The sequence below is a fragment of the Scylla paramamosain genome, chromosome 19 (genome assembly GCF_035594125.1).
Source record: "Scylla paramamosain isolate STU-SP2022 chromosome 19, ASM3559412v1, whole genome shotgun sequence".
Taxonomy (NCBI): Eukaryota; Metazoa; Arthropoda; class Malacostraca; order Decapoda; family Portunidae; genus Scylla; species Scylla paramamosain.
In genome coordinates this window covers 1,299,476-1,321,362 of record NC_087169.1, presented here as the reverse complement: position 1 = coordinate 1,321,362, position 21,887 = coordinate 1,299,476, and the positions used below count along the sequence as shown (strand labels likewise).

The 21,887-nt window shown below is 43.7% G+C and overlaps 1 protein-coding gene across 4 annotated transcripts; it reads left to right on the top strand.

Moving 5' to 3' along the window:
- The first annotated feature begins 420 nt into the window (after positions 1-420).
- On the top strand, positions 421-21,622 carry LOC135109546 (valine--tRNA ligase-like). 4 transcript variants are annotated; one of them, XM_064020951.1, is made up of 7 exons: positions 421-985; positions 11,515-11,615; positions 19,087-19,184; positions 19,997-20,142; positions 20,235-20,487; positions 20,926-21,164; positions 21,515-21,622. In XM_064020951.1, the coding sequence occupies exons 1-6, from the start codon at positions 960-962 to the stop codon at positions 21,082-21,084; spliced, it is 783 nt and encodes a 260-aa protein (XP_063877021.1). In that variant the 5' UTR covers positions 421-959; the 3' UTR covers positions 21,085-21,164; positions 21,515-21,622. The 4 variants fall into 4 exon arrangements, with proteins under 4 accessions (XP_063877021.1, XP_063877023.1, XP_063877022.1 ...); XM_064020953.1 differs by having other exon boundaries at positions 422-985; positions 19,087-19,130; XM_064020952.1 differs by having other exon boundaries at positions 423-1,023; positions 19,087-19,211.
- The last annotated feature ends 265 nt before the right edge of the window (positions 21,623-21,887 follow it).

Below are 21,887 nucleotides of genomic sequence, written 5' to 3'. Positions count from 1 at the left end.
TGTCTTTACCAGGATAGCATAAGTAAGGATAACAGCCTTTTCCAAAACTTCATTGCTTCATATATCATTAGTGTTTTAGTTGTTATTGTTGTTCTTGTTGCTGTTGTTGTCATCATCGTCATTATCATAATCATCATCATTACTACTACTACTAGTTCTTCTGCTGCCTCTGTTGCTGCTGTTGCTACTACTGTAATTATGTTCAAAGCTATTGTTCATGCACGTCATAATCATTGTCTCCATCATCGTCATAATCTTTATCCTGTTTCTTAGAATGTATTGAGCTAAATGGTGTCTCAAAATTCTGCTGAACGTGTTGAGAGCAGAAGTTCTTAAGAGTTCATAAGAAACGCAGTTGTTTTTATGATAGGAATTCTTATGATCATGTAATTTCTTGTGTTATAAAGAAACATGCGATCCTCGCCACTAAAATGAAGAACACTCCAGCCTTGTGCACTGTGGCAACAACATGAATGCGCAAATATTCACCAATACGTGACCCTTCTCGTCACCCTATATTTATACAGAATGTGCTCTACTTCATCTGCAGTAATAAGGACATCGTGGTTTATAGAGTATTGCTACGGTCTTGATGTCTGATAAATCAACTGTATGCGGTTTCAAAACCTGCCGCCTCGTCCCACAGGTCGTGACCGGCATCCAGTGTTTCTAAGCTGCTGCCTCTTTTTGTGTATTTATCTCTTGTCTGTCTTATGTTCCTTGTAGTGTTTTAATGTTGATTCTTATAGATCACATGGTACCTAGTGTATTATTACTTCTCTCCATTGGTTAAGAATGCGGTCAGTTCATTCAAACGTTTTTTTGTTTTTCTTAGGGTAAGTGAGGCAGTGCAGCGGAGTCTGACGGGTCAGTGTTGGTGTGGCAGTAGTGGTGTGAGGGTGCGTCGCTGTGAGCTCTGCCTGGCTGTGACTGGGCCGCTCCAGCCGGGGGTTGCCAGGATGGGTGGACGGACGGTCATTGCCAGGTAAAACAACAACAGCGGGCTGCTTGTGGAGGACACAGGTATGAGATGTGAGATCACCATCTCAGTCAGTAGCTAGTGTCTTATTAATTTTTTTTTTTTTATCTATATTACGAAGTTAGCTAGGCAATGACCAGTATCTGCTGTTGCCATCCTGCGATACTAATTTGCAGCATGCGCCATGGCAAGAAAAGATTAAAAAGACATACACATTACTGACCCAAAAGATTGTGAACAATAGTTACATTCCTCATCGGGTAATTGTAATCCCTGAATGTCAAATCCTAAGGTAATACTTCCCAGGCAGCAAAGTTATGAAGTCAGAATTGTTGCACCGATACCTGAGGAACTGTATGATATAAATGATGCACCAAGAATTTATGATGCGATATTGGAGAGAAGCAGTCTGCCGCTGTGGCATTCTGAAGAACATTTTTTTTTTTTTAATGTAACGAGTCCCTTTTCAATGGCATATTCCTGTCCGTGTGTGTTACCTGAATTTTTTCTACATTTCCTCAAATCAAAGAGGTGCTTAACTAGTTTTCGACCCACGCTTATCAAAATATGCGCATCCCAGATGTCAGTTGGTTGAGCGGGTCACTTGTGGTTCCTCTTCCCATGATGATTTTGACTCCCCCCCCCCCCTCTCTCTCTCTCTCTCTCTCTCTCTCTCTCTCTCTCTCTCTCTCTCTCTCTCTCTCTCTCTCTGTCTCTCTCTCTCTCTCTCTCTCTCTCTCTCTCTCTCTCTCTCTCTCTCTCTCTGCCTCCTTCATCACGTTTTTCTTACTCTCTCCTCTGCATCATTTCTTTTTCAAGCTTCATTCTTCTTCCTTCTTCGTTACTCATCATTGCACGTCAGCTCACCCTCCTCTTCCTCTGCATCCGCCGCCACTCTTGTTTCATTTCTCCCTCTTTCTTGCTTGACCCGATCCGTGTCTTCTTACATCCCCGCCTTCAGGTTTCCGAGACATAAATCTTAACGTTCCCTTTTAACATTTCCTCTTAACGGAGCCATACCCTTCCCCCGTGACGCTTCCAGTCTTCCTTCTTCGTGGCTCTCCTTTTGCAGGTGTGAAAACTCGAGCTGCAGTTCAAGGGATCAAAGGATGCATTTAGTGTCATCAGTCAGTTTTACATTACTTCGTTTCCTTTTGAATTTCATCTCGTGTGGACTGTAGGTAGAAATTTAACTCTCCTTATGTAACCTTTATCTGAACTTATACAGAAATGTTTCTCCTTTTCTTACCTCTTTTCCCCGTACAGTTAAGTATATACCAGTGGCACTCCAGTTGTTAGCTAAATCCAAACGTTTCCCTTCCTCCGTCTCATTCTTCCTCCCATTTACATATATAGCAAGTGTATCTCAGTATCAGGAAAAAGGAAAATTTTTGAACGTCTTCACAGAACCGTGTTTAGTCATATACTTATTTATATACTTACTTATACTTATTTATATATACTTACTTATTAATGACTAACTTGGGTGACGTGGCATGGGTGGAGAAATGAAAGCTCGACTGCGTGGGGTGAAGGCCATTGGTGGGGTTGGGCATGGGTGGAGCTCGGGCAAGAGTAAGGGGTCATCAAGACGTGAAGGCAGATTGAGGGATAAAAGGAAATGGAAGTAGAGAAGATACGGATGGGTGAGGGCGGGACATGTCGGAGCCGTCAGGGTATGAGTCGTGACCTGGGAGAATGGGCAGGGCACGAGAGAGAGAGAGAGAGAGAGAAACACGTGCCTACTGGAGCGTCTTCGGGAGATGGTAAGGGGAAGGAAGGGGGGGAAGTGCTGGGATGCTAGGGAGAGGAAGGGGGAAGTGGAGTGGTGAGTCTTGCTGACAGTTAAGAGCTTGTCCGCTTATCTACACTTATACTTTCTCGTACTTAATTTTGGCAGATATTTATCTGTTATATTTACTAACCAATGCGTTTGTAACATAAGCACTTGTGTAAATGATATTATACTATTGAAAGCAATTGCAAATCCCGTTTTTTGTCAATAGAAGTTACAGTCTTCACTTTTGACAATTCTATTTTCGATGACTAGAAAAGTATGCAACCAAGGATAAAGTCTAATTGCTTTACGTCATTCAGAACCTACTTTCTTAATATTACTTTCGCATCAGTGATATTAATTTAAATTACAGGCGGGTTACTCGTCATTATCAATCCTGTGTAGCGAACGAAGCAACGAAACCCGAAATCCGAAATATTGACGGGTACGAAGGTTGAGGAAAGGTCAGGGTCGGGAACTCGAAACGTCTCATTTTCATTCGAGAGGGCTTCGGATTCTTGTTTTATTTCTGTAGGGTTCACTTGAGTCTTAACCTTTTTATTTATTTTTTTTTTCCATGAGTGAGTGAGTGAGTGCGTACTTTCAAAGCTGCACCAGGAGGGATAGATGGACAACTGCATGTGCAAGTTGGGTGCGGGACTCTTAACATTGGTTTGCACTGAGTCAGTCACATGAATCTTTATCACTCTTGCCCACGACTATGATGGTGAGGGAACAGGTTATCTGGGGGAGTGTAAACGTGATGAAGCGGGACCCGGATATATAAGGAATATGAGACCACTGCATTTTCATTTACTTTAAGATTAGAAGTTACTTTATTACTAGATGTTAGATGCTAATTATAGCAAGACGACAACAACACTGATAATGTATAACAAAGAAATGCAGCAGTAGTTAATAAACTAATAAATAAATTAATAAAAGTGTGTTAATATACATAAATAGCTAATACTGCAATAACAATATTAATAACAACAACAGTTACAACAACAACAACAACAACAACAACAATAAAAAAATAATTAAAAACAATAATAAAAACAACAATAAGAGCAACAGCACTCATTACTCCTAACAATCAGCTCGCTCTCTCACTATTAACGACACCAATCTCCCCTTTTCACCAGAGCATAACAGCCCACCAAACCATCCAGCCCATGCACAAAATCCCAACAGAGGCTACGATCAACTTTAAAAAAAATCAACGTGGTATTGCTTGAAGTTAATGAAGAGAAACAGAAAACCCTAGTCTGGTGAAAGATTGAGGGTTTAACTGAAATAACGCAGCGGATTACACCTACTAACAAGGCTCTGTCTCGTAATTTACTGCCGGGCCGCATTGATCGAACCCGCGCCGGTGGTGAGTGAAGCGTGCACAAGGACCTGATGTAGAGGCGATGCGAGTACCCACCTTTGTTGTCCTCGAATCAAAGGACGATGGGAGTATAGGTTGACCGCGTCCTGGCTGCCGCGGGGATTATGGTGTTCCTTTATTGTGTTTATCATGCGTTATATTATCCTCTTAATGGCTTTGTGTTAGAGGATTTAATACCACCAATGTACTTATTTTTCTCTCTATATCTGTACTTTTTTTCCTGGTCTTTGTTAACGTTTTAATTGATTTCTACCCGTGTCTCCTCATTTTACCGCCACAAGCATGTATTTTGATAGAGGCGTAAGTTTTGGTGTAGGTAAACGTAAAACTACACTGGGCTGGTGTTTGATAAACTTAGGTAAGTCAGCCTTTATACCCTCCATTTGTGTTTATAGAGGGTAAAAGAAAGAACAGGGATAGGAAGAGAAAGGAGAAGGAGGAGGAGAAGGAGGAGGAGGAGGAGGGTCAAGCAAAGGAAGAGAGACAAGAAAATAACAGGGAGCGAGGAACGAAGAGTGGGGAAAAAATGCACTGGAGGGGAGGAGGACGATAAGAATTAAGAGGAAGTGGGAGGCAAAAAGTGTTCGTGGTTGGTGGCGGCGGTGGAGAAAGTTGAAGGAAATGAGCAAGGTATACAGTGCTTAAGGGAGGACACGGCATACATGCATCTCCTGTCACTGACCCTTACATCATTCTGAGTCGCTGATGGAACATGACCAAGGCTAAGGCATATAAGAGGGCAGGGAGAGAAAATGGGAGACGACCTGGAGTGTCAGCGTTGGTTGCTGAGGGAGTTACTGCTTACGGTGAGAAAGAGCAGGGTAGTGAAAGGACGGAGTGTTTATGCCAGGCAGCGGTGATAACATCGTAGATAATCCCCATTTCCGAGGCCTTATTTTAGTCTTATCTCCCTCGTACTTTACGGTCTAGAATGCCGGTGTGATATTAAGGGCTAATTAAGTATGTGACTGTGATCATTGACGACTCGCTGGTCAGATTGCAGTCACCCCGGGCGCTACTGAGGGAGCCCCGCCCGACAAGACAGTAGTGATGCACGCCAGCATCCCATGCTCATCCACCTGCAAAGCGACACCTGTCAGAGATTAAAAGCTGGTAATTAATCTCATTGTGACAGATTCTGTGAACATAAGCAGAAGTGGACACAGTTCCAACCAGCATTAAGACGTTCATTGGGTTTCCTGCGAGCTGCGAAGACCATTGAGATATAGTATACTGAAAATCACCTTAGATTTATTCCTCGCGCCTGTCTGAGCTCACAAGCATCAGCATAAAAGTAATTAAAGTACTCTGGCAGGATTTAAGCTTCGAAAACTCTTTTAAGTACTTTTTAAGAACACTTCATACAGGGAAGCTACTGAGAAAGCAGATCCGCCTCGGCAAAATAAGACCAGGGATTTATTTGCCTTTTTTTTTTTTCTAGTTAAGCCAGACAGGCAGCATTCCCCGGGCGCTGGCGTGCCGACCCTGGCCAGAGCTGGGGAAGAGAGGATAAGCAGGAAACGTTTGACTCTATGTTCACTTAGAAGATATTTATGTTCAGGTACACACACAAACACACACACACACACACACAGACGTTGCTATACAAAGCCTACATAGAAAATTAGGTATCTTACTCTCCCAAATGCAGATTGACGAGACGCAAACAGGAAGGTGAAGGAGACAAGCCAGCCTTGTTACTTGTTTACCAACACACATACAAATATACAAACATAGATCCACGTACAGTACATGCAAATGGACTGACTAACTGACTCACTCAACATTATTCAGTGACTCGTGTATAATGTACACGAGTACTTCACATAATGCAGATAGGCAGGCCAGCTGGTAGCCTCATGTAACGTTGTGTACAAGTACTGTCACGCACGTATTCATACCTACAGTACATCAGCACACACACACACACACACACACACACACACACACACACACACACACACACACACACACACACACACACACACACACACACAAACAGGACTCCCTCTGTACAGTCGTTAGTGCTACATTTAAAAGTTAGTCCATTTTTCATTATTTTCAGTGTCACTTTCCCCCTCAGTGTCGTAACCATGAAAGCATGTGACGCCCACACCATTCTCACCCCGACCTTGCCCAGTCCTCACCTCCCACACGCTACTCTCCCTCCGTAATAGTGATACGTGACACTTCATAATGTAGTCTTATTTTTCGCCTTTACGAGTTTGGGATCTAGTACAAAGAATATTCAGAGGTGCTTTCCTATTTCTTCTACTTTTTTTTCATCTTCTTTATCTTCTTCTGTTCTTGTTTTCTTCTTGTCCTCCTTTTCTTTTATTCATCTATATATTTATTTATTAATCTATCTTTTTACTCCTCTTCTCGTTTGATACGTTAGACTTGTGGAGAAAAATAACGGAAAGTAATACACGATATTCGGTGGTTATGTGTACAAAAAAGTGTGTGTGTGTGTGTGTGTGTGTGTGTTAAGCGTGGGTGTGTTCATGACGGTCCCCTTGTGCGCGGCGAGCCTCTGAGTGGGTCATCTGGCGGGTGTAAGTGTTTGCTGGGCGTCCTGAGAGCGAGAGATGGAGCTTTAGGGCGCACGCTTTCTCTCTCTCTCTCTCTCTCTCTCTCTCTCTCTCTCTCTCTCTCTTGTCCAAGTTAGAATTTATTCCTGCATCTGACAGCCTCGCCCGCACACTGGAGTAATTATAGAATTAGTGTGACCTAAGACGGTAAATGGTTGAACTCAAAATGTCATGTACAGCGTGTTCGGATGTGTTGTTAAGGAGGATGCTTGAAAGTAGAGCCATCGGAAGAATATAAAGCTGCATTGTATCCAGTCTTAAATTTCACCAATAATATAATCAGGCATGTAATCATGAAAATAAATTTGTTGTCGCTTGTTGCGTGTATGTTAAAGTCTTCATGTCTCCCTCACATTCCGCTATATATATCAGAAAGGATCAAGAAGTGACACGGGTCTGAACCGCACGTCACTGTAGCCTCTCGGGTACGAAGGTCCACTCGTCAGGCAAGCAAATGTACAGAACGATGCCTTATTTCACTGGCCTCGTGGAGGTTACCGGACCTCCTGGGGGAGGCCACCATGGCGGACCGACACCCAAACATCCAATTAAGGAATTGAAGAGAAGGAGACTCAGAAGGAGAAGGACCCTCGCGTCTGACCAGTATGGCCAGAGCAACCTTTACTCACATCAGCGTCTACTTAGCGAATATCTAGTACCGCTAATGAAAGGCAAGGTTGAGGGAACACCAACGGAGCTAAACAGTTAACCCCGGCAAGTTACCTGCTGGGAGTCTGTGTATCTAGGAAATCTGAGAGTTGAATTATTAATGTAGAATCAGATGTGTGGCCCATGTGTGAGAAAGTGAGAGGTGAGGCGCTGAAAGCGAGGAGGGGCGACGCCGCCAGACACACCCTGTTTATTACAGGGTCGTCTCAGGCCCGGCGGGCAACTCTTTGTTCGACGACTTCTTTATGAGTGTTATATTTTCGCTCTCTGGGCGGAGCTGTTGCCAGTCTTTTGGACGGACAGGCGATCCTCGTGGGGTGGAAAGGAGTGGAGGAACGTGAGACTCAGAGTATCATTTCCTGTTACTTGATGTCGAGGTTAGTGGAATCTACTCGCCCTGCATTAAATAACGAAAGACTAGAAGCTGTCACACTTCAGTCATGAGGATATACGAGACCAGTGTCGCCTTTCCTGCATGCCATGAGTGTGCTTTTACCAGAGCACTTACTTTGTGTTTTGTGTGTTAGCAAGGTAGGCAGTCTGTGGATCTCAGTCCACTTAAGATAAGTATTTTATGAACTAATCTTCCGAGAAGAGTGGCGAAGTGTAAACACAGGATGATACATTGACCAGAGGTTTAAGTCCACAACCTGAGCCCAGCCACCATTGTAGTAGTTATGACCGGTCTCGCCTTAACACAGATTTAGAGGTCGTCAAGTGATGGGCGGCGGTGGTCGACATGGTCACCGGTGAGGGTCTTTATATGGGTTTCCTTGGCGGGGCTTTCGTTGCCGGAGATTTCTCATAACTCAGACTTTCCTACAGTTATTTAGTTGATGAAAATTATATATCATGCCCAATTTTTTTTCTTTACATAACCTTTTTTATGTTAGCGTTCAAGTACTGTAATAAAGAAGCGGACAGACAAAAAGAAAATAAGGAACAAAAGTAAAATGAGTGAATATGTAGACAATATTTTTTTAGTTTACAGACAGGGAGGTGAAGCTCGTAAGATATCGAAGTTTACCGGAAAACGTTCCCAAAGACATCATGTTTTTGGAGCAGGATATTGGCAGGATTTTTCGAGCGGAAACCAGACCGGTGATGAGGCCTGGGTTGTTGAAGGAATCGAAATTAAGGTGCCGCCCTAGGAGTTTGAATACTGTCAGAGCAAGGGAACGAAAGTTTAAAGGAGTTACTCAGAGAGAGAGAGAGAGAGAGAGAGAGAGAGAGAGAGAGAGAAAGGACACAGACAAATAGAAACGAGACTCTAAAATTGAAAGAAAAACATCGTCAGAGTTCAGACAATTGAATAAGAACGAAGATCAGAGTGAGGGAGGGAAATGGAGAAGTGCCACCAGTGAGATGCGACTTCCAGCATGAGAAGAAGGAACAATAAATGCTACTGTACTGATAACTGGAAGACTGGTGGCTCTGAGTAAATGTGTAAAGGAGCGAGGACGAGAGGGACTGCTTTCTTTGGGGGTGACTGGGGACTGCAGGAGATTGTTGCCTACCAGGAACCAGGAAAGTAGATAGAGAGAGATCAGGTGCCAAGGCTAGAAACCTCACCAGCTGCTACTCATAATTAAAGTTTACATTGTGTGTGTGTGTGTGTGTGTGTGTGTGTGTGTGTGTGTGTGAATATTATAAGGAAGCTGCTATAAGTTTATGTGGTTGTAAAGGGCTGTAAATCTTAGAAGAGCTTATTATTTTTATGAAGCTTTATGTTGTTTCAAATGTCTGAATTAAACTGTTATTATTACATGCGGCTTTATGCGGCTACAAATGTCTTAGGGAAACTGGTGCTATTTTATGTGGCTTTATATTGGTGAGCATATCTTAAGAAAAAAAAATTGTGTTGTTTCATGTAACTTTACTTAACACCTGCACACTATTATCCGCAAATTTCCGTAAACTTAATTTTTCCGACTTACATTCTACACATATTCCCTTCTTTACGCATTGGGTGCCATTAATAGAAAACCTACAGTCGGAAGCTTTCCATAATCACCGGCATTTGAACTCTTAAGATGTTACGTCGCTCGCTAATTCGAAACACTGTACTTGGTTTCTTAAAGTAATACATATCCAGTCACTCTTAAAGAAACCCTCTCTTCTGAAGGCTGGTGGGCGCAGGTGGTACGCATCAGTGTCTCGAGGGTTGATTTAGTTACAGTGACGTAACGTTGAGCACCACTTTTTTTCACTGGTTTCTCCTCTTGCTGTCAAAACTCTCACCCTCTCCTCTCATTCCTGCCATATTTGATCCGACCTTCATGTCTAATTGTTGGTGTGTGTGTGTGTGTGTGTGTGTGTGTGTGTGTGTGACGAAATGTAACTAAAACGGTACTTTTTATGAATGTGCTTCCTTGTGAAAAGGTTGACGTGCAGTGGTAGTGTGTGGCTGATGGTCGACACGAGGTCCTGATGCGTGTTTGTGGCTGAATCCCTTTGCTAAGCCATGTTTGATTGGTGAGTGGTGAGTAGAGCTTGATGGTGCCAGGGGAAAAATCGTAATGGACGGGACCGGTTCGGAGTGGTGGGTGTCATCTGGGGGCAGGGATTGAGGCTGCAGTGATGTGCAATGTGATGGCGGGTCAGGAGTGATGGGGCACGCTCGGGTTAATGGTGGTGGCAGCTTGCGCAGGACTAAACTCCGTAAGCTCGCTTTATCTTAGTCTGATAATATAAAAGCATTTCATTGTAAGTTGCCAAGACGCCACGGTTCAGTGGAGACGCAGCCTTAACGCTCAAACACCCGTGGAGGGAGAGAAACTATTGGATTGAAACTCGAAAAAAAAAGAGCAAACCAGTCTGAAGCTTTTATTTTACCTTGTCTCAAATATAAAATAAGAAATTGAAAACTTAACCTGTGATATTTTATAGAGGACATACTTAAGACACCAAAAAAAAAAAAAAACGACCACGACTCTGTTTTTCTCAGGTCTTCAAAATATGTAAGCAATACTGGAAATAAATACTTTTTGAATATTTCCCTCTGTTTCGGCATTATTTTCAAAGCATAATTTTCATACTTGCTTTATCTTGGCTTTGAGTTGAAGGTGAAAGGCGTTCTTCCTTGCACGCTATATTTGTGTTACTCTTTCATGTCTTACTGAATCTCACGGTAATCGTCAATTACTTAGGAACGCCAAAGAGGAAACTTTCGGATAACTTTCGTTTCTGATAATTGGTAGTAAGAGGAATTTGCGACGAGAAGCACGATCCTTAGACCAGACGGAATGTGTAATGGAGAGAAATATTGTGTAGTTGAGCAGTAGTTTTAACAGAAATTTTAACTCTCTCTCTCTCTCTCTCTCTCTCTCTCTCTCTCTCTCTCTCTCTCTCTCTCTCTCTCTCTCTCTCTCTCTCTCTCTCTCTCTCTCTCTCTCTCTCAAACTAAGATCCCTCATACACTAGCTATAAACAAATGACTAATATTTACTTATTTTTATTTTTTACATAACTGACGAATTTGATCAATATCACGTCTTCGAGTCACGCTATATAGATTTTCCATGCAGTTTATTTCCCCCGAAGGATTGAGTGCGGCGTTGTATTTCCCCCAACACCTCTTCCCTCGCGGTGAGGCAAGAGGGAGTGAAGGAGGGAAGCCCGCCAGCCTTTCAATATCACTTCCCTCACATCCTCCGGAATAGACCATTTCTTGTGTATATTCGATAGTCAGCAGTGATATCAGTCTTCCGTGGTATTCGATACGCAACTCGGGCTTTATGTAACTGGTGTGTGTGTGTGTGTGTGTGTGTGTGTGTGTGTGTGTGTGTGTGTGTGTGTGTGTGTGTGTGTGTGTGTGTGAGAGAGAGAAAAATAATGAAATTGGCTACAAATTAAATAGGTGAATGGATAGATGTGGGGATACTTCGATAGATAGATAGATAGATAGATAAATGAATAGATAGTTAGACAAACAGACATATAAACAGATACGAGTAAATCAGTAGAAAAAAATATATATATAGACAAACCGCTAACCCTCGCAGCCATAGCAGGTTCCGACAGAAGAACAACCAAACCTTCACGATCTACACACATACCATTAACACCACCGTAATAGTTTGCCTCTTGTCCTCCCTTACAGCGTGCTGGCGGCCATGCTTGGTGTGCTCATGATGGGTGTGCTCTCCCCTAACGCCACGGCCTCCATCTTCCCCGCCGTTAACACCGCAGCATCCAGCAAAGGTAAAGTCAACACTAAGCCTTTTATTGAGCAGACGGGAACTTTGTGGTAGAAGGTCAGGCTATCGTACTCGGCCGACCAGTGTGATATGGACTTCTCTTTGTTGTTCCAGAGAGAGAGAGGGAGAGAGAGAGGGAGGGAGAGAGAGAGGGAGGGGGCGGGATATGAAAGCTGATCAGAGCTACATGAAAAGTGATTAATGTAGATGAAATTAAACTGATCCCCAATTGTACCGGGTCTGCATTTCGCCCAGTCTGACAAAGGATGCGATGAAAGACTATTCAAAGTTAGCTTGCCTATACCTATTGTCTTCCATAATAAGGTAACTGCACTGAGCCCCAGAATGAAAACGATACCGATTGGTTATAATAGACCGTGTTTGTGTGTGTGTATATGTGTGTGTGTCTGTGTGTGTGTGTGTGTGTGTGTGTGTGTGTGTGTGTGTGTGTGTGTGTGTGTGTGTGTGTAGTTTCGCTTGGAGACAGAAAAAAGTCATGTAAAAAAATAAAAGTATTGATTAAATCTATGGCTTTTACAACAACAAACAAATTAAATCGAAACAAAACTAAATCTATCAACTTCGCAATTATGAACATCCTCGAAAAACAATCGAGTATTCTCGGATCTTACACTAATACACAAAATGAATCGAGCGAAAATTACTAGTCTATTTATAATCATGAACATCCTTGCACTGTACTACGAGTCAGTCCGTCCCCTCCATTCGCTCTGTCCCCTCCATTCGCTACCCTTGACACCGAGGCTACAGAAAGTAAACACTAGCAGAGCTAATGGCCGGGCATCCCTCAGCCCCCTAGCGGTGTTGACGGGGAAGGAGCGAATAGCAGCAGCAGTAGATACCCACGCCGCCAGAGGAAGTGGAGTGAAACTGGGTTAGCATACACAGTGGAGAAGCGATGAAGTGAGAGAGAGAGAGAGAGAGAGAGAGAGAGAGAGAGAGAGAGAGAGAGAGAGAGAGAGAGAGAGAGAGAGAGAGAGAGAGAGAGAGAATGTTCATATTTATGGGAGTCTGTTTGTTTTTCTTTTTTTCCTTTTGCTGTAAGAATAATATAACACACACACACACACACACACACACACACACACACACACACACACACACACACACACACACACACACACACACACACACACACACACCCCAGACAACTATCATCAACTATTTTGAGTCTAACACGTCATACTAATAAGAGTTACGAGCCAGTAAGTCCATCCTCTCTTCTATCTATCGTCTGTTCTACCCACATATCAAGTCTCTCTCTTTCATTTTATTCGTTCATTATTTTATCGGAGTTTTCGTAGTGGAATTCGTATTGAATCTTAACACGAAGCTCCCTGTTCCTCATTTCGTACATTAAATTTTATGAGTAAACGGTTTTGCTTTTATTAACTTAGGAGATTTGTTAATACTGTATCCACAAGTCATGCATAAAGAGTCTGTGGTTATGTGAAGCAAGTACGTATGAGCTTAAGATAAAACGTGACTTTCATAAATAAAGAAAACACGTATTTTCTTGTACTTCTCGAGGGTGATCGGAATTTGAAAAAAAAAAGTCTCATTCATTCATAATAAAAGGAGAAAAAATGGGACGAGTAATCTTAGACTACTTACAGTCTGTAGATAAGTAAGGTAACTAGACCAACAAATATACTACGCGACGAAAACAGAGGGAGAGAAAAAAAAAAAATTTAAACACTGAAGCAAAAATTCAGAACTGACAGAGAAGATGGATGGGTGGATAGACTGAACAGATGAATGGATGTTTAGTTTGTACAAGAGCCTCCGCCCTCCTCCCCCTCTTTGGCTGACGAGCGGCGCAGAGGTGGTGGCGTAAGGCCCATGCAATGTGTTTCCCACGCGCCTAAATGTGTATGGATCTAATTGATTCAAATGTAAGGTCATGCGCTCCCTGCCCATAAATTATAGTCCCGTGATTTATGCTTCATTCTTGTTTCGTGTGTGGGTGTGTGTGGCATAAACCCTTGCGTTAATTTTCATCATAAATAAGGGACATTAGTCATCTTAAAGCCTTTCTCTGCTAGATAGTTACATTTATCTATAACTTGTAACACATTATTTTCTTTTTGTACTGAAGCCTTTTGAATAGTTATGTACCTCACAAAAAAATTAATTAGCCCTCTGTTTTTTTTTTTTTTTTTCTACATCTCTATGCAAGCCATTTATACTCTGGAATGTTTTTTTCCTGTTTCTGTATTTCCTCCTGTCTGCGACTTCAACTGTTTCGAAAAAAGGAATATCAAGACACCTCAGGAACTAAACTGGCTTCTCTCTCTCCCTTTCTTTCTCTCTCACGGTTCTCCTATTTCTATTCTCTCTTATGAAGCAGTACTCGAGTGGGTTTTTAAATACACTTTTTTAACCTTGACCGACCGACCTCATATATTGAAAAGGAAAAATAGTGTTGTGAATGACGGCTGGAGTTAAAAGGGTAATGAATATAGATTAGTAACCATCATGATCATCACCAATATCACCAACTCCAGTACCACGACAGTCACCACCACAATCACTGGCACAATCACCTTCACCACCATTTCCTGGATCTCTGTAATCGGCGCTGTAATTTCACGACTCACTAACTTTGGAATAGACGCCACACTCTCGGGCTGATAAGATGAGATGTGTGTGTGTGTGTGTGTGTGTGTGTGTGTGTGTGTGTGTGTGTGTGTGTGTGTGTGTGTGTGTGTGCGTGTGTGTGTCTGAGTGTGTGTGTGTGTGTGTGTGTGTGTGTGTGTGTGTGTGTGTGTGTGTGTGTGCCTGTGTATGTGTCTGAGTGTGTGTGTGTGTGTGTGTGTGTGTGTGTGTGTGTGTGTGTGTGTGTGTGTGTGTGTGCCTGTGTATGTGTCTGAGTGTGTGTGTGTGTGTGTGTGTGTGTGTGTGTGTGTGTGTGTGTGTGTGTGTGTGTGTTATGATAAACAACTGAACTAAACTCGTATGGTTTCGTTTCCGTATCTATATTTGTCCAGTTCTTCGTTAAGTTCTATTCATTTAGTTTATTATTCTCTCTCTCTCTCTCTCTCTCTCTCTCTCTCTCTCTCTCTCTCTCTCTCTCTCTCTCTCTCTCTCTCTCTCTCTCTCTCTCTCTCTCTCTCTCTCTCTCTCTCTCTCTCTCTCTCTGTGTGTGTGTGTGTGTGTGTGTGTGTGTGTGTGTGTGTGTGTGTGTGTGTGTGTGTGTGTGTCGGAGTAACGAATGTAGCGCCCGTTCATATATCACCATCAAGTAGCAGGTGATTACATTCATGGAGGCTGCTCGAGTTTCCGTGTGTGGGGAGCGAGATAACACCTGCCGGGCCGCCGCGGAGCCCAGGTAGCGGCGACATCACTGTCGAAGGCGGGGATGAGGTCCTTTGAGACGTGGCCGATGAAGTAATTAACGTTCCAGGGGTGACGCTGCTTCCTTGGCTAGAGGGAACGAGGTGGGGAAGGAGGCAGGGAAGGGCCACACACGTTCATCCCTCTCTGTATTCCTTCCTTCCTCTTCCTTTCTTCCTTCATCTACCGCCTTCTCTTTCTCTGCTCCATTCATCTACCTTCTCCCCATTCGTCTTATCTCTTCTGCTGGTTGTATATGTTTCAATTTAAGGCGTATCTTAAATACTATATTGATCGTAAATATTATGCTTTAATTAATTCCCTGATAGCATCCTTCAGTCATATTAATTTCTTCGTAGAATATCCTGCTGCGATGATATTTCTCTCGGCACAATATAGCGACACGTTGATAATGTTTTCATGGAATACTTTGTACATATTCCTTCCACTGTCTGCAGTTGGTAAAGACTGCTTCCAGTACGACCGTCTAATTCTCTCACGGTTGCATGAGTAAACAACATCACTCAAGACACTGCAGTATTTTTTTTCATCCTCCACTTAACGTACAGCGAGTGGAGTTCCTGCGTGAGATTGTCGCGGAATGAGGAATAGCGGGTATCATTTTCCTTTCCTCAACACTGTTTTACGAGAGGACAGTCGGAGCCGCGGTTTTGGCTTACAGTAACGAGGTTGTCAAAGTGATGTACGGGACAGCTAACCTACACGAGAGGATCTGTCGCCCTGAGGCTCGACCCTTAGACGTGAAGGTGAAGCTTTTTGTATGTGTACTCGTATGTGTGTATTTGTATGTGCATCGCATTCTTTTGTTATAGCGAGGCACTTCGGGATATGAGTCAGGTTGAGCGAATTCAAGTAGTTATGTAGCTGTAATAACAGAGGTGTCACATAATTTCAGAGTACTTTTTGTTTGAAATTTCATGGAAATGTAAGGGAAATGGAAGTCTGCGGGACCCTCGATGCGTGTGGCTGGCTAACTAGAAGAATATTTTGTGTGTGATTGCAGCACCGTTTCTCAAGAATGAGTGACTAACAGATTTTATGACTTGCACCGAAACTGTTCAGAATTCTTGGCTGTATATAACCTTTTCGAGATTGAACCGCGGACCACTACTGACTGTATGACTAAAGATGACATCACCAAGACCCGGTTTGCTTTATGGCTTTCCATGCATTCAAGTCGGCACAGCAGTCCTTTGTAACCCGTGTACCGCTGGCCCGGCTGGACTGCAGTGATCACTCCTGCCTTCTGCCTTTATTGCTCCTAGGGAATTCCACCAGTGTAAGAGTAGCAATGAAAAATCTATACGTCCGCCATGCAATAACTAACACAGACCAACAACTTGACCTCGGACGAGTCTCAGGAGTACGACCCTTGAGAGTGATAACGTTCCTCTCTCTCTCTCTCTCCCTTCCTCCCTCTCTCCGTCCACCAGTGCTGTCACCAACATACTACCGGACCAACACAGCCGCCTCAGGCATCACGCCATTGCCCTCTCGATCATAAAGTAACATTCCAGTGAGGTCAGCACCTGGACGTCTGTGGAGGTAGTTTCTAGGGACGCGCGAGAGGAAGGTAGTGGAGGGCGAACCCTTTTTTGGAGGTCATAAAGGCTTCCAGCAGAGCGAGTGACGGTGCCCTTGGATAGAAGAAAGAGGTGGAGAATCAGGAAAATAGACGAGGTGTTCTTGTAGGAGGAGGGATAGAGCAAAACCTACGCCCAGAATAAAAATCAAGACTGAAGCGTATGGATGTGCAGAGAGTGAACGTAGACCAGAATGGGAGGCTCTATGTTCTTTTGCGAGGTACAAATAGAAGAATAAACTTAAAAATGTACCTGGCAGAGGGATCAAAGCCAGGTATTCCAGAATGTGCGGAATGACGGGCATGAAAACAGAGGGTAAGATACCATGAGAGGCGAGGAGGGGAAGGGAGGCTATGGAGCGGCTTGTGGCGCTCACGTGGAAGGCAGTGGGGCAGAGAGAGGTTGGTTGTGCAAGGGTTGTTGACGATCCCCCGAGACAACCGTTACGACGGCCCGAGAGAGAGAGAGAGAGAGAGAGAGAGAGAGAGAGAGAGAGAGAGAGAGAGAGAGAGAGAGAGAGAGAGTTGATGAATAGATACACAAGCATGCATTCACGTACTCTCTAGCTGAAAGACTGAGCGCGCGCGCGCCCACGCACGCACGCATGCACACACGCACGCGCGCGCGCACACGCACACACACACACACACACACACACACACACACACACACACACACACACACACACACACACACACACACACACACACACACACCACGACTGCTGCGGATATAATTCACTTTCCAGACAATTTGGTCGTGAAAGACTGGACATGAAACGTGATTAGCCTGTCCACTGTTTCCACCCACTGCCACCCACCAGACATGCCACCTCTTGCATGTTACCGCCACCCGCGTCTTGTCCCTGACCGTGTGAAGGAAGCTCCGCCGCGCCGCGCCTCTGGTAATATGGACAGGAGGACGGTAATCGCTTCCCGAACCCCTTCCTCGACCCCCTGCTGCTGCTTGTCATAAGTTACTGTCGAGCGCATGGAAATTGTATGGGCGGAAATTGTCGTATGTAAATTGATCCGTAAATTACATTGAGAGCATTGTGGCGAGGTGAATTACCGTGACGCGCTGGATATGTTTATCTGTTATCCCTCCCGACGGGCGTGTTTAATATTCGAGGACAGCGACTTCCATTGGTTCTTGTGAGCGATGACAGCGAAGTGATGAAAAGTTTAGTGAGGGCGTGAGAGATTGTGGCTCATGGTTATTTCATCACGTATAACTCTTCACTTAAAATGGAAGGTGTGAATGTGCTACGGTGAGACGAACCAGCTACGTTTTTGCTCGCAGACTACCACATTCTCTTTTATGGTGTAATTAAATGCTACATAAATTACAAATGAAGACGTACAATGTTTTTGTGCTTAAACACTTTGGCCTGTATTCTCAAACGCATCGGCCGATCAAAAGAACTAGTCTTAAATGGTATGGAAGTGATTAGTCAGGTTTTCATGAGTTCTCTTTCATCATTTGTGATACAGAATCCTTGTTAAACTTTCATTAGAGTCATAAAAAGAATACTTTCAAAATCTCAGTAACTTTGGTTAGAACCTATTAAAAGCATTGGAGATAAGACTCCGAAGCGCTTGAGCCTACGGACGTGCTCAACGAGGTTGCCTCTCTCAGGGGGGGCGGCGCCTTGCTGGAGGAGGGGGGTCGGGTATTGGTCGGCCCGCGTAGTGACAGTATTATGTACGGTGTTTGTCCTGCCACGTTATTGGTTTCGGGTGTTAACTTCCTCGCTTATTGGCAGCGACGGCTGCTGCCTCAAACTTTTCAGCAGAGTTAACGAATCGGTTTCTTTTCCGTGAAGCGCTCTGCCTCGAGGACCTCTCAGTCTTCACAGCCTTGGGTTCTTGAGAGTCCTGGTGTTTGACCGCCTCATATTTAGGACCACCTTGATCCTTACCTGTCCTGTGCAGGTACTCGGTGAGAGGTGAATCGATACCTTGCGGTGTAGGGTTGTACCGCCTCTCGTGACTTATATGTAGCTGACTATGTAGCTGACTTGTTTTTTTTTCTTTTTGGTAGGCGAAATAGATGTCAAATTAATTATAGTGATGTTTTTAGTTAGTTTTTCCTTTGTGCAGGTGACTGGCAGAGAATAATGATTAGTGATGCTTGTGGTGATGTCTGTTGAGGTTTCTGGTGTTGTAGGTGGAAGGTGATGATGTTAAAGGCAGTGATGAAAGTGGCAGTGATTCTTTTGAGTGTTCTGTCATATTTGTTAAAATTTTCAGTTAATTTATCTTTGTGGTAAGTGAGATAGATAGAGAATAATTATATTTTTTAGGCTTCTCTTATTTTCTCGCGTTCTTATAAAAGAGGTCGAGATTGCACGTACAAATTTAAGACGACAAACCAAAACCGTTAGTTCAGCATTTCAAATTACACAAGTTCCATGTGTAATTTCATATACAGAGAAGCAGAGGCATTAATTTAATATGTTCCTTATTTGTTATGATGAAAGGTAAATAAAGTGACCTGGACATCCATCCACAGGTGCAGTAAAGGTCACGCCAGGACACAGCCACGAGGACTGTCAGGTCAGGGAGAGATACAGCATTCCATTCCTCTCCATTCTTGACAGCAGTGGAAAGGTCACCAATATTGTGCCAGAGTTTGAGGTCAGGGAGAGGAAATTGAGCCTGTGTTTAGAAATGCTTTGCTCTCACCAAGATTATTTGCAAAGGCCACAGAGATACCTAGCTGGGTTCTCAAGATTAATAATGTAGAAATGTTGTTAATCTATCACTAGAACCATTAAAACATTCTTGAAAACCCGTATTATTTCATGATGAGTATTTTTTCAAGGCCACAGAGATACCTAACTGGGTACTCAAGATTAATAATGTAGAAATGTTAATCTATCACTAGAACCATTAAAACATTCTTGAAAACCCATATTATTTCATGATGAGTATTTTTTCAAGGCCACAGAGATACTTAGCCAGGTTCTCAAGAGTGTTTCTCCTGTTAATAATATAGAAATGTTGTTATTGTGTCACTAGAACCTTACAAACATTCTTAAAAACCTGTGTAGCTTCATCTAGAGCCCTTTTGAAATAGTGGAGGTCTGGCGCCGAGATGTTTCAGAGCGTAGGCCTTAGATGCATGAAAGGTGTATAATATTCATTGTGGTTCTTGAGCTATGATAGTATTTGTCAAGTCTTGCTAATGATGAACTGTAGCAGTACTGTTGTCTGCACTGTTTACCACCACAAAGACTGAGCTAAGTCTTGCTAATGATGAACTGTAGCAGTACTGTTGTCTGCACTGTTTACCACCACAAAGACTGAGGTGTGGTGGTTTATGAGATGCAGTAATACCATTCATTAAGTCTTAAACTATTAACTGCATCATCACTACTGTCCTCACTATTAAGCATAACAGGGCTTCACTCCCCTCACAGGGTTTGCTGAGGTTTGAGGCGCGGGGGGCAGTGCCGTCGGCCCTGTCGGCACTGGGGCTGTACAGAGGGTGCCACGCCCACCCCATGACGGTGCCTCGCTGTAGCAGGACGCAGGATGTCATTGAGCCCGTGCTGAGGCCCCAGTGGTGAGCAGATGGTGATGCTGCAGATGATACTGGCATGTTGAGTATTATAATTAGCCACAAACACTTGCTTGCTTACTTTCATGTCTACACAGGTTCGCTTGGTGCAAGGAGTTGGCACAGGAGGCGTCCGAGGCTGTGCAGAGCGGCCGTCTGACCCTGGTGCCACAGCTGCACAGGAGGGCTTGGCATAGCTGGCTGGACAACATCACAGACTGGTGTGTCTCCCAGCAGCTCTGGTGGGGCCACAAAATCCCAGTGTACCACATCACTGCAGCAGACGGCTGGGAGGTGTGGGTGGCGGCTGCTTGGAGGAGGATGCAAGGCGGAAGGCTGTGGAGAAGGAAGGTGTGTGTTTACCTAGTGTTAGTTTGGATGGTCTAATATATGGCAGAAATGTTTACTTTTTATTGTTTTTCCTTCAGTTGATGTACATTCTTTGTGTTGTATCTCATAGTGTGTTCCTGTTATCAGTATTTCCGTGGGGCAAAGCTGTACCTAATTGTAGTTTTCCCTACAGTTGAGGTGCAGTCCTTGTCTGTATCACCTTTATTAACCTACTCTGGGTACCCTTCTATATTTCTGTGAGGGAAAACTGCATTATTTTATATCATTCAAGTGTGTGTGTGTGTGTGTGTGTGTGTGTGTGTGTGTGTGTGTGTGTGTGTGTGTGTGTGTGCAAACCCTCATTAAAATAATAAACCTCATGTAGCAATAGATAATAAAAGTCTTGACAGCTACGGTAATAATCGCAACTTTCCGTCTTCACCCTGTGCTCCTCCCCAGGCACACCCTTGGCCTCCATGTCCACCCAGCAGGAGGAAGATGTTCTGGACACCTGGTTCTCCTCTGGCCTGTTTCCCTTTGCCTCGCTGGGCTGGCCGGGTCAGGGGAGGGGAGAGACCATGCCTGACCTTGCTCGCTTCTACCCAACGACCTTGGTGAAGACGGGTCACGACATCCTCTTCTGGGTGGCTCAGATGGTCATGCTGGGACTCAACTTGACAGGGAGGCTTCCCTTTAAGGTGAGGCCATCTGGGTCTTGCTCTCCTGGTCCTGTTCTCTGTTATTGATCTTGTTTTTGTTCCTTTGTCTAAGTGTTATCAGAAACTCAGGTAACTAATTGTAGGTGTGTAATTAGTCCATATTTTCATTGGTATATAACTAAAATATCTGTTAATACTGTAAACTCTAGCATTACTAATTGTTTGATAAAAAGATGGAGATTTCAGAAGGCTAGTAATGTTTATAGGTGGTGATAGATTGAAAGAATTGACTACCTGCGTGTTACCTCTCCTTCCTCATATAATTTGATAATAATTGTTACCAGTATTGCCTGTGCTATATCACCTGTTATATGACCCTCCCTCCCCAGACTGTGCTGCTGCATGGCCTCCTGTGTGATGGTGGCGGCCACAAGATGTCCAAGTCCTGGGGCAGTGTGATAGACCCCCTGGATGTCATCAATGGGGCGTCCCTGGAGGTGTGTGACTTGCTGGTGCTGGAGTGTGTTCTGATGTTCATTGGGTGTGGTGAGCAGTATCTTGACAGCAGTTGATACATGAATATCTGTGAAAGCTTCTTAGCAAGTGTATTTTTTTGAAGGAGCGCTAAAGACAGAGAGAGATTTTTAGATGTGATGGCAAAAATTGTTATTATAATTCTGTTTTCTCTCTTTTCTCCTTCTTTGTCTTTTCATCTCTTCTCTTTTCTTCTTTTCCCTCTTCTCTACTTCAATTTTCCTGCTC

What these genes read in the sequence shown, in the direction of transcription:
- LOC135109546 (XM_064020950.1), top strand. Translation starts at nt 960, where the DNA reads ATGGGTGGACGGACGGTCATTGCCAG. An exon ending in GGACGGACGGTCATTGCCAG is followed by an intron (nt 986 to 11,514) that starts GTAAAACAACAA and finishes CCTCCCTTACAG; the next exon opens with CGTGCTGGCGGCCATGCTTG. An exon ending in GAAGGCTGTGGAGAAGGAAG is followed by an intron (nt 20,488 to 20,925) that starts GTGTGTGTTTAC and finishes GCTCCTCCCCAG; the next exon opens with GCACACCCTTGGCCTCCATG.